The sequence below is a fragment of the Prionailurus viverrinus genome, chromosome C2, assembly GCF_022837055.1.
Source record: "Prionailurus viverrinus isolate Anna chromosome C2, UM_Priviv_1.0, whole genome shotgun sequence".
NCBI classification, from domain to species: Eukaryota; Metazoa; Chordata; class Mammalia; order Carnivora; family Felidae; genus Prionailurus; species Prionailurus viverrinus.
The window spans coordinates 113472183-113487598 of NC_062569.1; the positions used below are offsets into that span (position 1 = coordinate 113472183).

Genomic DNA, 15416 nt, shown 5'->3' on the forward strand with positions numbered 1-15416 from the left:
CTCAGACTCTTTTCTGTCACCTCATGTGAAATTGATAGTTACAGATAGTAGTTTGCTTAAGCTAGGCAAATAATTTAATTGATCACCATGAATAAGTATTACTCTTTTACTTCATTAAATTTCTTTTCTGAACCATTAATCAATACTCTTCAGAGGAATGTTAATAGTCAGTCAAAAAGATGGAGAGAGAGAGAGAGAGAGATCTCAAATTGATATAATTGTCAGTGTTTCAGATGATCAGAAATTTTCATTTGTAAGAGTAAATACTGTTTTTAAGAACCTACCATAGTAAAAAGAGCAGTTCACTGAAAGCTAATTTGTGAAATTCTTTGTAAACGTTGTGGAAGTTTGAAATTATAAATATAAAAGAGCAGTTTAGATATTTTAAAAATGTGTATTCTGGACCACATGCTAGTTATAGTTGTTACACAGCATCAATACCTATGCTATATCTTACAAGAATGAAACTACCATATTCAAATAAAAGAGAAAAAAAATTCTGCTTCATTTAAGAATACTAAAGAAGCAAGAAAGAAGCAAGCTTTCTTTTAAAAACAAAATTTAAATGTCTATGTGAATGCAGCCACACATTTCTTTTTTTTTTTTCAATTTTTAATTTTATTTTTTTTATTTATTTTTTTTTTTTTGTGGCTTTATTTTTTTTTTTTATTTTTTTTATTTTTTTTTTTTTAATTTTTTTTTTTATTTTTTATTTTTTTTATGAAATTTATTGACAACTTGGTTTCCATACAACACCCAGTGCTCATCCCAAAAGGTGCCCTCCTCAGTACCCATCACCCACCCTCCCCTCCCTCCCACCCTCCCCTCCCTCCCACCCTCCATCAACCCTCAGTTCTCGGTTTTTAACAGTCTCTTATGCTTTGGCTCTCTCCCACTCTAACCTCTTTTTTTTTTTTTTTTCCTTCCCCTCCCCCATGGGTTCCTGGTAAGTTTCTCAGGATCCACATAAGAGTGAAACCATATGGTATCTGTCTTTCTCTGTATGGCTTATTTCACTTAGCATCACACTCTCCAGTTCCATCCACGTTGCTACAAAAGGCCATATTTCATTTTTTCTCATTGCCACGTAATATTCCATTGTGTATATAAACCACAGTTTCTTTATCCATTCATCAGTTGATGGACATTTAGGCTCTTTCCATAATTTGGCTATTGTTGAGAGTGCTGCTATGAACATTGGGGTACAAGTGGCCCTATGCATCAGTACTCCTGTATCCCTTGGATAAATTCCTAGCAGTGCTATTGCTGGGTCATAGGGTAGGTCTATTTTTAATTTTCTGAGGAACCTCCACACTGCTTTCCAGAGCGGCTGCACCAATTTGCATTCCCACCAACAGTGCAAGAGGGTTCCCGTTTCTCCACATCCTCTCCAGCATCTATAGTCTCCTGATTTGTTCATTTTGGCCACTCTGACTGGTGTGAGGTGATACCTGAGTGTGGTTTTGATTTGTATTTCCCTGATAAGGAGCGACGCTGAACATCTTTTCATGTGCCTGTTGGCCATCCGGATGTCTTCTTTAGAGAAGTGTCTATTCATGTTTTTTGCCCATTTCTTCACTGGGTTATTTGTTTTTCGGGTGTGGAGTTTGGTGAGCTCTTTATAGATTTTGGATACTAGCCCTTTGTCCGATATGTCATTTGCGAATATCTTTTCCCATTCCGTTGGTTGCCTTTTAGTTTTGTTGGTTGTTTCCTTTGCTGTGCAGAAGCTTTTTATCTTCATAAGGTCCCAGTAATTCACTTTTGCTTTTAATTCCCTTGCCTTTGGGGATGTGTCGAGTAAGAGATTGCTACGGCTGAGGTCAGAGAGGTCTTTTCCTGCTTTCTCCTCTAAGGTTTTGATGGTGTCCTGTCTCACATTTAGGTCCTTTATCCATTTTGAGTTTATTTTTGTGAATGGTGTGAGAAAGTGGTCTAGTTTCAACCTTCTGCATGTTGCTGTCCAGTTCTCCCAGCACCATTTGTTAAAGAGGCTGTCTTTTTTCCATTGGATGTTCTTTCCTGCTTTGTCAAAGATGAGTTGGCCATACGTTTGTGGGTCTAGTTCTGGGGTTTCTATTCTATTCCATTGGTCTATGTGTCTGTTTTGGTGCCAATACCATGCTGTCTTGATGATGACAGCTTTGTAGTAGAGGCTAAAGTCTGGGATTGTGATGCCTCCTGCTTTGGTCTTCTTCTTCAAAATTCCTTTGGCTATTCGGGGCCTTTTGTGGTTCCATATGAATTTTAGGATTGCTTGTTCTAGTTTCGAGAAGAATGCTGGTGCAATTTTGATTGGGATTGCATTGAATGTGTAGATAGCTTTGGGTAGTATTGACATTTTGACAATATTTATTTTTCCAATCCATGAGCAGGGAATGTCTTTCCATTTCTTTAAATCTTCTTCAATTTCCTTCATAAGCTTTCTATAATTTTCAGCATACAGATCCTTTACATCTTTGGTTAGATTTATTCCTAGGTATTTTATGCTTCTTGGTGCAATTGTGAATGGGATCAGTTTCTTTATTTGTCTTTCTGTTGCTTCATTGTTAGTGTATAAGAATGCAATTGATTTCTGTACATTGATTTTGTATCCTGCAACTTTGCTGAATTCCTGTATCAGTTCTAGTAGACTTTTGGTGGAGTCTATCGGATTTTCCATGTATAATATCATGTCATCTGCAAAAAGCGAAAGCTTGACTTCATCTTTGCCAATTTTGATGCCTTTGATTTCCTTTTGTTGTCTGATTGCTGATGCTAGAACTTCCAGCACTATGTTAAACAGCAGCGGTGAGAGTGGGCATCCTTGTCGTGTTCCTGATCTCAGGGAAAAAGCTCTCAATTTTTCCCCGTTGAGGATGATGTTAGCTGTGGGCTTTTCATAGATGGCTTTTATGATCTTTAAGTATGTTCCTTCTATCCCGACTTTCTCAAGGGTTTTTATTAAGAAAGGGTGCTGGATTTTGTCGAAGGCCTTTTCTGCATCGATTGACAGGATCATATGGTTCTTCTCTTTTTTTTTGTTAATGTGATGTATCACGTTGATTGATTTGCGAATGTTGAACCAGCCCTGCATCCCAGGAATGAATCCCACTTGATCATGGTGAATAATTGTTTTTATATGCCGTTGAATTCGATTTGCTAGTATCTTATTGAGAATTTTTGCATCCATATTCATCAGGGATATTGGCCTGTAGTTCTCTTTTTTTACTGGGTCTCTGTCTGGTTTAGGAATCAAAGTAATACTGGCTTCATAGAATGAGTCTGGAAGTTTTCCTTCCCTTTCTATTTCTTGGAATAGCTTGAGAAGGATAGGTATTATCTCTGCTTTAAACGTCTGGTAGAACTCCCCTGGGAAGCCATCTGGTCCTGGACTCTTATTTGTTGGGAGATTTTTGATAACCGATTCAATTTCTTCGCTGGTTATGGGTCTGTTCAAGCTTTCTATTTCCTCCTGATTGAGTTTTGGAAGCGTGTGGGTGTTCAGGAATTTGTCCATTTCTTCCAGGTTGTCCAATTTGTTGGCATATAAGTTTTCATAGTATTCCCTGATAATTGTTTGTATCTCTGAGGGATTGGTTGTAATAATTCCATTTTCATTCATGATTTTATCTATTTGGGTCATCTCCCTTTTCTTTTTGAGAAGCCTGGCTAGAGGTTTGTCAATTTTGTTTATTTTTTCAAAAAACCAACTCTTGGTTTCGTTGATCTGCTCTACAGTTTTTTTAGATTCTATATTGTTTATTTCTGCTCTGATCTTTATTATTTCTCTTCTTCTGCTAGGTTTAGGCTGCCTTTGCTGTTCTGCTTCTAGTTCCTTTAGGTGTGCTGTTAGAGTTTGTATTTGGGATTTTTCTTGTTTCTTGAGATAGGACTGGATGGCAATGTATTTTCCTCTCAGGACTGCCTTTGCTGCATCCCAAAGCGTTTGGATTGTTGTATTTTCGTTTTCGTTTGTTTCCATATATTTTTTAATTTCTTCTCTAATTGCCTGGTTGACCCACTCATTCGTTAGTAGGGTGTTCTTTAACCTCCATGCTTTTGGAGGTTTTCCAGACTTTTTTCTGTGGTTGATTTCAAGCTTCATAGCATTGTGGTCTGAAAGTAAGCATGGTATAATTTCAATTCTTGTAAACTTATGAAGGGCTGTTTTGTGACCCAGTATATGATCTATCTTGGAGAATGTTCCATGTGCACTTGAGAAGAAAGTATATTCTGTTGCTTTGGGATGCAAAGTTCTAAATATATCTGTCAAGTCCATCTGATCCAATGTGTCATTCAGGGCCCTTGTTTCTTTATTGACCGTGTGTCTAGATGATCTATCCATTTCTGTAAGTGGGGTGTTAAAGTCCCCTGCAATTACCACATTCTTATCAATAAGGTTGCTTATGTTTATGAGTAATTGTTTTATATATTTGGGGGCTCCGGTGTTTGGCGCATAGACATTTATAATTGTTACCTCTTCCTGATGGATAGACCCTGTAACTATTATATAATGTCCTTCTTCATCTCTTGTTACAGCCTTTAATTTAAAGTCTAGTTTGTCTGATATAAGTATGGCTACTCCAGCTTTTTTTTGGCTTCCAGTAGCATGATAAATAGTTCTCCATCCCCTCACTCTCAATCTAAAGGTGTCCTCAGGTCTAAAATGAGTCTCTTGTAGACAGCAAATAGATGGGTCTTGTTTTTTTATCCATTCTGATACCCTATGTCTTTTGGTTGGCGCATTTAATCCATTTACATTCAGTGTTATTATAGAAAGATACGGGTTTAGAGTCATTGTGATGTCTGTATGTTTTATGCTTGTAGTGATGTCTCTGGGACTTTGTCTCACAGGGTCCCCCTTAGGATCTCTTGTAGGGCTGGTTTAGTGGTGACAAATTCCTTCAGTTTTTGTTTGTTCGGGAAGACCTTTATCTCTCCTTCTATTCTAAATGACAGACTTGCTGGATAAAGGATTCTTGGCTGCATATTTTTTCTGTCTAGCACCCTGAAAATCTCGTGCCAATTCTTTCTGGCCTGCCAAGTTTCAAAAGAGAGATCAGTCACGAGTCTTATAGGTCTCCCTTTATATGTGAGGGCACGTTTACCCCTTGCTGCTTTCAGAATTTTCTCTTTATCCTTGTATTTTGCCAGTTTCACTATGATATGTCGTGCAGAAGATCGATTCAAGTTACGTCTGAAGGGAGTTCTCTGTGCCTCTTGGATTTCAATGCCTTTTTCCTTCCCCAGTTCAGGGAAGTTCTCAGCTATTATTTCTTCAAGTACCCCTTCAGCACCTTTCCCTCTCTCTTCCTCCTCTGGGATACCAATTATGCGTATATTATTTCTTTTTAGTGCATCACTTAGTTCTCTAATTTTCCCCTCATACTCCTGGATTTTTTTATCTCTCTTTTTCTCAGTTTCCTCTTTTTCCATAACTTTATCTTCTAGTTCACCTATTCTCTCCTCTGCCTCTTCAAGCCGAGCTGTGGTGGTTTCCATTTTGTTATGCATTTCGTTTAAAGCGTTTTTCAGCTCCTCGTGACTGTTCCTTAGTCCCTTGATCTCTGTAGCAAGAGATTCTCTGCTGTCCTGTATACTGTTTTCAAGCCCAGCGATTAATTTTATGACAATTATTCTAAATTCACTTTCTGTTATGTTATTTAAGTCCTTTTTGATCAGCTCATTAGCTGTTGTTATTTCCTGGAGATTCTTCTGAGGGGAATTCTTCCGCTTGGTCATTTTGGATAGTCCCTGGCGTGGTGAGGACCTGCAGGGCACTTCCCCTGTGCTGTGGTGTATAACTGGAGTTGGTGGGCGGGGCCGCAGTCAGACCTGATGTCTGCCCCCAGCCCACCGCTGGGGCCACAGTCAGACTGGTGTGTGCCTTCTCTTCCCCTCTCCTAGGGGCGGGATTCACTGTGGGGTGGTGTGGCTCGTCTGGGCTACTTGCACCCTGCCAGGCTTGTGATGCTGGGGATCTGGCGTATTAGCTGAGGTGGGTAGGCAAGGTGCACGGGGGCAGGAGGGGCAGGCTTAGATCGCTTCTCCTTAGGTGATCCACTTCAGGAGGGGCCCTGTGGCAGCGGGAGGGAGTCAGATCCGCTGCCGGAGGTTTGGCGGTTTGGCTCCGCAGAAGCGCAGAGTTGGGTGTTTGCGCAGAGCGAGCAAGTTCCCTGGCAGGAACCGGTTCCCTTTGGGATTTTGGCTGGGGGATGGGCGGGGGAGATGGCGCTGGCGAGCGCCTTTGTTCCCCACCAAACTGAGCTCTGTTGTCAGGGGGCTCAGCAGCTCTCCCTCCCTTTGTCCTCCAGCCTTCCCGCTTTCCGAGCAGAGCTGTTAACTTATGACCTCCCAGACGCTAAGTCGCGCTTGTTGTGGGAACACAGTCCGTCAGGCCCCTCCGCTTTTGCAAGCCAGACTCGGGGGCTCTGCTTGGCCGGCGAGCCGCCCCTCCGCCCCGGCTCCCTCCCGCCAGTCCTTGGAGCGCGCACCGCCTCGCCGCCCTTCCTACCCTCTTCCGCAGGCCTCTCGTCTGCGTTTGGCTCCGGCGACTCCGTTCTGCTAATCCTCTGTTGTTTTCTGGGTTATTTAGGCAGGTGTAGATGGAATCCTAGTGATCAGCAGGACGTGCGGTGAGCCCAGCGTCCTCCTAAGCCGCCATCTTCCAATTTTTAATTTTAGAGAGAGGGATCCCACAACCTTGGAATCATGACCTGAGCTGAAATCAAGAGTCAGATGCTCAACCGACTGAGCCACCCAGGTGCCCCCCCACCCTTTTTAAACATATTTCTCCATTTAGAAAACTATCATCATAAATAGGATATAGCACATTGTTAAGTTGTGTTTTACTTCAATCTTGCTGCACACCCAAGTTACATCTCAGTTTTCAGAGTGTTTCTTTTGATCAATCTAAGAACAACACAATCATTTAAAGGTTGTAGACTACAACAACAAGGATCTTTGTTAAAAAAATAAATTTATCTTTTAAATCAAATTTGGAAATTATAATAGTTAAGAAAATTGGGGAAAAATGAATGAATAGCAGGCTGGAAGAAGCAGGGGAACAAATTAATGGCCTAGAAGACAGAGTAATGGAAAGTAATTAAGCTGAACAAAAGAGAAAAAAAGAATTATGCACAATGAAAATAAACTTAAGGAACTCAGTGACTCCATCAAACATAATAACATTCACATTATTAAAGTCCTAGAAGAAGAAGAAGAAGAAGAAGAAGAAGAAGGAGGAGGAGGAAGAGGGGGAGGAGGGGGAGGGGGAGGAGCAGGGGGGGAGGAGGAGAGAGAAAAGGGGAAAGAGAACTTATTTGAAGAAATAGTAACTGAAACCTTCTCTGATCTGGGAAGGAAACATATACAAATCCATAAGCATAGAAAACCCCCAACAAAATCAACAAAAACAGATCCACATGAAGGCATATTGTAATTAAAATGGCAAAATGTAGTGATAAAGAAAAAAATATTAAAAGCAGAAATACAAAAGAAGATAGTTACATACAAAGAAAACACCATAAGGCCATCATTGAATTTTTCAGCATAGACTTTTGAAGCCAGGAAGAAGTGACATGATATATTCAGTGTGCTGAGTGGGGAAAATCTGCAGCCAATAATACCCTATCAGGAAGGCTTTCATTCAGAATACAAGGAGACAAATAAAAACTAAAGAAGTTCATGACCAGGTAAGCCAGCCCAGCAAGAAATATTAAACGGAACTCTTTGAGTGAGAAGGAAAGACCAAAAATGACAGTATGAAGGTAGGAAATATAAAAGCAGTAAAAAAAAAAAAAAAAAAAAGAATGTTTCTTTTTTTTTTTAATGTTTATTTATTTTTGAGACAGAGAGAGACAGAGTGCAAGTGGGGGAGGGGCAGAGAGAGAGGGAGACACAGAATCTGAAACAGGCTCCAGGCTCTGAGCGGTCAGCACAGAGCCCGACGCGGGGCTCGAACCCACAGACTGTGAGATCATGACCTGAGCCGAAGTTGGACGCTCAACCGACTGAGCCACCCAGGCGCCCCAGAATGTTTCTTTTAAAAGTCATTCAAGGAACCCACAAAATAAAAGAATGTAAAATCAGACACCTAAAATGTGGGGAGAAGTAAAGAATGGGTTCAAACTTAATATAGACTGCTATATGTAGATGTTACATACCAACCTAATAGTAACCACAAGTCAAAAACCACTAATAAATATACAAAGAATAAAGAGAAATAACTCCAATATTATCACTGAAGAAAACCAGTAAACTGTGAAAGAGAGAAAGATAAGAAAGAATCAGAGAAAATCTTCCAGAACAACCACAAACAAGTAATAAAATGGTACTGAATTCATATCTATCAATAATTACCTTGAATGTAAATGGACTAACTGTTCCAATTGAAACATACGGTGACAGAATGCATAAAAAAACAAGACCTGGGGCACCTGGGTGGTTCAGTCAAACATCTGACTTTAGCTCAGGTCACAATCTCCTGGTTTGTGGGTTCAGGCCCCATCAGGTTCTGCGCTGGCAGTCTCTCTTTCTTTCTCTCTGCCCCTCTCCCATGCTCTGCTCTCTCTGTTTTCCCCTCTCTCCCTTACACACACTCACTCTCTCTCTAAATAAACTTAAAAAAATAAAAATTAAAAATTAAAAAAAATAAAAAACAAGACCCATCTATATTCTGTATGTGAGAGACTCATTTTAGGCCTAAAGACACCTGAAGATTAAAAGTGAGGGGATGGAGAAATTTTTATCATGCAGATGGATGTCAAAAGAAAGCTCGAGTAGCAATACTTACATCAGAAAAAATTGACTTTAAAACAAAGATTGTAAGAAGATACAAAAAAGAACACCATACAATAATAGAAGGGACAATCCAACAAGAAGACATAACAGTTGCAAATATTTATGCACCCAACATGGAAGTGCCCAAATACAAAAAACAGTTAATAATAAACATTAAAGAACTAATCAATAATAATACAATAATAGTAGGGGACTTTAACACCCCACTTACATCAACGGACAGATCATCTGAACAGAAAGTAAAAAAGGAAACAATGGCTTGAAACAACACACTGGACCACATGGACTTAACAGATACATTCAGAACATTCCATCCTAAAACAGCACAATACACATTATTTTCTTTCTTTTATTTCAGTTTCTTTATTTATTTTGAGAGAGAGAGCAAGCAGGAGAAAGGCAGAGGGAGAGAGTGAATCCAAAGCAGGCTCCATGCTGTCAGCACAGAGCTCAACATAGAGCTTGATCCCACTAACCATGAGACCATGACTGAGCCAAACCAAGTCAGATGCTCAACCAACTGAGCCATCCAGGTGCCCCAGAATACACATTCTTTTAAGTGCACATGGAATATTTTACAGGCTCACATATTAGGCCACAAAATAAACCTCAATAATTAAAAAAAATTTGATATCATACTATGTATCTTTTCTAACCACAATGCTATGAAAGTAGAAATCAACCACAAGAAAAAATCTGGAAATACCACAAATACATGGAGGTTAAATAACATGCTACTAAACAATGACTGGGTTAACCAGGAAATAAAAGAAATAAATTATAAAGTACATGGAAGCAAATGAAAATGAAAACACAACCATTCAAAACCTTTGGAATGCAGCAAATCCATTCTAAGAGAGAAGTTTATAGCAATACAGGCCTACTTCAAGAAGCAAGAAAAATCTCAAATAAACCACCTAATCTTACACCTACAGATGCTAAAAAATACAACAAAAGATAAAATTAAAAACCAGCAGAAGGAAAGAAATAATAAAGATTAAAAGATAAAGAAATGATATAGAAACAAAATGAACACACAAACAAACAAAAAACACCCAGCAGAACAGATTAATGAAACCAAGAGCTGGTTCTTTGAAAAAGAAATAAAATTGATAAATCTCTAGCCAGACTTATCAAGAAAAAAAAAAGAAAGGACCAAAATAAATAAACCACAAATGAGAAAGAAAAAATAAGAAACACTACAGAAATACAATTATAAGAGAATATTATGAAAAATTATATGCCAACAAATTGGACAGCCTAGAGGAAATGGATAGATTCCTGGAGGCATATAACCTACCAAAACTGAAGTAGGAAAAACTAGAAAAGTTGAACAGACTGATTATCAATAATGAAATTGAATCAGTAATCAAAACACTTCCAACAAACAAAAGTCCAGGACCAGAGAGCTTTACATGCGAATTCTACCAGACATAAAGAAGAGTTAATACCTATTCTTCTCAAACTGTACCAAAATATAGAAAATGAAGGAATACTTCTAAAGTCATTCTATGAATTGAATAAATTGATTTGAATTGATCACCATGAGCAAATATTACTCCTTTATTCCATTTAATTTCTCTTCTGAACCATTTATCAATACCATTCAGAGGAATGTTAACATTCAGTCAAAAAAAAGAGAGACACCTCAAATTGAAATAAGTGTCAGTGTTCTACATGATCTATGAGATTACCCTGATACCAAAACCAGATAAAGACACCACAAAAAAAAAAAAGAGAGAGAGAGAGAGAGAACTACAGGCCAATATCTCTAACTGATGAACATAGATGTTAAAATCCTCAATAAAATACTAGCAAACCAAGTAAAACAATGCATTAACAAAGTCATTCACCACGATCAAGTGACATTTAATCCTGGTTTGAAAGGATTGTTCAATATTCTCGACTCAATCAATGTGATACATCACATCTAATAAGGAAAAGGTTAAGAATTATATGTTCATTCAATAGACATAGAAAATAATTTGACAAACTGCAATATCCATTCATGATAAAAACCCTCAACAAAGTAAGTGTAGAGGGAACATGCCTCAACATAATAAAGGACATCTATGAAAATCCCACCACTAACATCATCCTCAGTGGTAAAACCTGAGAGCTTTTCCTCTATGGTCAGGAATAAGAAAAGGATGTCCACTCTCACCATTTTTATTAAACATAGTACTGAAAGTCCTAGCCATGCAATCAAACAATAACAACAAAATAAAAGGCATCCAAGTTGGTAAGAAGTAAAAAATTCACTATTTATAGATGACATGATTCTACATATAGGAAATCCAAAAGACTCCACCAAAAACCTGCTAGAACTGATAAATTTAGTAAAGTTGCAGGATACAAAATCAGTGTAAATAAATATGTTTAATTTCTATATACCAATAATGAAGCAGCAGAAATAAATTGAGAAAATAATCCCATTTACAACTGCACCCAGAATAACCTACCTAGGAATAAATTTAGGCAAAGAGATGAAAGACCTGTTCTCTGAAAACTATAAAACACTGATGAAAGACATTGAAGAAGATACAAAGAAATGGAAAGATATTCCATTGTCTATGCTACCCAAAGTAATCTACACATTTAATGCAATCACCATCAAAATACCAACAACATTTCTCACAGAACTAGAAGAAACAATTCTAAAATTTGTATGGAACCACAAAAGACCCTGGATAGCCAGAGCAATTTTGAAAAAGAAAAGCAAAGCTGGAGGCATCACAGTTCTGGCCTTCAAGTTATATTACAAAGCTGTAGTCATCAAAACAGTATGATACAAAAATGGAACAGAATAGAAAATCAATGGAACAGAATAGAAAATCTAGAAATAAAACCACAATTAGGGGTGCATGGTAGCTCAGTTGGTTAAGCATCTGACTCTTGATTTTGGCTCAGGTCATGATCTCACCATCATGAGATTGAGCTCCGCACCATCGGGCTCTGCACTGGCTGTGGAACCTGCTTTAGATTCTCTCTCTCCCTTTCCCTCTGCCTCTCCCCTGTTTGAAGGTGTAATATTTCTCTCTCTCTCTCTCTCTCTCTCTCAAAAATAAATAAATAAAAACCACAGTTGCATGGTCAATTAATCTTCAACAAAGGAGGCAAGAATATGCAATGGGAAAAAGACAGTCTCTTCAACAGATGAAGTTGAGAAACTGGAAAGCAACATGCAAAAGAATGAAACTGGATCACTTTCTTATACCATACATAAAAATAAATTCAAAATGGATGAAAGACCTAAATGTGAGACCTGAAACCATAAAATTCCTAGAAGAAAACACAGGCAGACATTGGCCATACCAATTTTTTTCTAGATATGTCCCCAGAGGCAAGGAAACAAAAGCAAGAATAAACTATAGGGACTACATCAAAATGAAAATCTTCTGCATAGCAGAGAAAACAGTCAACAAAACTAAAAGGCAGTCTGTGGAATGGGAGAAGATTATTTGCAAATGATATATATGATAAAGGATTAGTATCCAAAATATATAATGAACTTACACAACTCAACACCCCCAAAACAAATAATCTGATTAAAATATGAGAAGATGTGAACAGCCATTTCTCCAGACATACAGATGCTCATCACCACTTATCATAAAAGAAATGCATATCAAAACCACAATGAGATACCACCTCACTCCTGTCAGAATGGCTAACATAAAAAACACAGGAAACAATAGGTGTTGCTGAGGATGTGGAGAAAAAGTAACTCTTACACTGTTGGGAGCAATGCAAACTGGTGTAGCCACTATGAAAAACAGTATGGAGGATTCTCAAAAAGTTAAAATAGAAATCCCCTATGATCCATCAATTGCACTACTGGGTATTTACCCAAAGAATACAAAAACACTAATTCACAGGGACACATGCACCCCTATGTTTATAGCAACATTATTTACAATAACCAAGATATGGAAGCAGCGCAAGTGTCTATTGACTGATTAATGGATAAAGAAGTTGTAGTGTACATATAATATATATATATATATAATATGTAATATATAATATATATAATATATGTATTACACACAATGGAATATGATTCAGCCATAAATAAGAATGAAATCTTGCTTTTCAGTGAGATGGATGGAGCTAGAGAGTATTATGCTAAGAGAAATAAATCAATCAGAGGAAGACAAATACCATATGATTTCACTCATATGTGGAAATTAAGAAACAAAATAAACAAGCAAAGGGGGAAAAAAAAGAGTGAGAGGTACAAACCAAGAAACAGACTCTTAACTATAAAGAACAAACAGATGGTTACCAGAGGAGGGGGTGTTGGTGATGGGGGACATAGGTGATGAAGATTAAGGAGTGCACTTTAATGATGTGCACTGTCTGATTAAAATAAAACTGTAAAAAAATAAAAAATAAAATAAAAGATCTTATAAAAATAAGTAATTACATTGGTGGCCTTAAAGAATAAATAAAATATGCATTGTTTCAAACAAGTGAGCATTTCTGTCTCCTTGGATGTAATCTGGAAATGCACCAAGGAACTGTAATATTAAGAATGACCTTGAAGAAAGGACACCATTTCAATTGTATGTGAACATGGGCACACTTGAAGAAGGATTCTCTGTAGAGAGACCATATGAACAAAAACATATATTAGGAGGAAGTATGCAGAAGGCTTTTAGTAACTTAGAAGTTCAATAGAATTGTGAGGAAAGAGACTTCAGAATCAAATCAAGATTTTATTGGGAAGTACCTCAAATACTGCCATGGTCACAAATGCAGAATAATATATAGAATTACCAATAATATATATATTGGTAATAATAATATATACCAATATATATAGTTGGTACATGTTTATATACCAACTGTATATCATGTCATCTGTACATACATGTGAACATAAAATATATACATATGCATATATAGAGTTCTATATATGTATGCTATATATACGCATAAACTGGTAGATACAACCATCCTTGAAAAGTTATTCAGGAGGGATATTACTGAGTCAGACTTCTGCTTATGAAGAATAATCTGACAGCATTGTTTGGGAAATAAGAGGATATCAACAGGATGTGTGAGAAGTAATAAGACTATGACAAAAGGCAGATGTGAGTAGTTTTAGTGTGTGAGCCTCAGTGGTTTCAATAGGGTTGTATATGGAATTAGTGGTGAGAGAGGAAGGGTAGACTGAAATTGGATCACTCATTATACTTTTTTGCCTGTGTTCACTCAAACACAACACTGACTCCACTATGGAGTGAAATGTGATATGAGTCTTCGGGCTACACAGCTGTATGACTGTCAAAGATATTATATTTAAATTATTTTCAGAGAAATTACACTATTATAGTGCTTAATGCATTTCTGAAGCCACATTGAAAACATACAAACATACAAAATATTTTTTTCTTAATTATTATAGTATGACAGGAATACTTGATTAAAAATTTTTCTATATTTTGAATAAAATACATATTTAGATGGTTATTAGTATTCTCACCTTAAGTCACTTGAATGCTAAGGCAATTATAACTGCAAAAAACTTTAAACACCAATCAACACATAGCAACATCTAGTCTGCACAATTTTGTGTAATTTTAATGGAAGAAGGACAGATACTAGTATGAGTACTAAGCATTTCTCTTTAACATTTTACTCAATGAATCTGTGACTTTCTTATTTCTCAGGCTATAGATAATTGGATTTAACACAGGAATTATGACAGTATAAAATAGAGAGTCCATCATATCTTGATCATCTGCCTGTGCAGATCCAGGGCGCACGTACATGAAGAGAAGGGGGCCATAGTATAAAGATACGGATAAAAGATGGGCTCCACAAGTGGAGAAAGCTTTCCTTATGCCTTGTAGAGACTTCTTTTTTAATATTGTAAAAAGAACTAGTGTGTAAGAGACAAGAACAGTCAAAATGGTGAATACTTGTATTGACCCAGAGAAAATAAATACCATCAGAAAATTAATAGAAGGGTCAGTACAAGAAATCTTAAACAATGGCATAATGTCACAGTAAAAGTGATGTACTATGATGGAATTGCAGAAGGTTAATCTGAATAACAAAGCATTGTGAATTATGGCATGAAGAAGGCCACCTGAAAATGACAAAACTAACAGCCGGATGCATAGTGTATTGGACATAATCACTGGGTAAAGTAATGGTTTGCATATGGCCACATAGCGATCATAAGCCATTGTTGCCAGCAGAAAACATTCTGTGGTTGCACTGATTGCAAAGGAAAAAAATTGTACCATGCATTCAGAGAGAGAGATCATCTTACTCTTGGCAAAGAAGTTGACCAACATCTTGGGGGTCACTGTGGATGATATCCAAGCATCCACAAATGCCAAACTTCCAAGGAAAAAGTACATGGGTATGTGAAGCTGAGGTTCATTCCATATGAGAGCAATCAGACCAAGGTTCCCCACAATGGTGAGAAGATAGATAACCAAGAACACCAGGAATAGGGGGATTTGCCAGTGTGGTTCATATGTGAGTCCTGTGAGAATTAACTCTGTCAGCAATGTTGTATTTTCCTTTCCCATGTCCTCACTGGGTGTTGCCTGAAATGAAATGGAATAAGTTTTTTAAATGTCAGTAAGAATTTATATGTGAAAATATAGGGAGGA

General features: G+C 37.5%; 1 protein-coding gene across 1 annotated transcript; it reads right to left on the bottom strand.

The window, feature by feature from the left end:
* Positions 1 to 14402: 14402 nt before the first annotated feature.
* On the bottom strand, positions 14403 to 15350 carry LOC125175237 (olfactory receptor 5H2). The gene has a single exon (XM_047875617.1). The coding sequence runs from the start codon at positions 15330 to 15332 to the stop codon at positions 14403 to 14405; it is 930 nt and encodes a 309-aa protein (XP_047731573.1). The 5' UTR covers positions 15333 to 15350.
* Between the last annotated feature and the right edge of the window lie 66 nt (positions 15351 to 15416).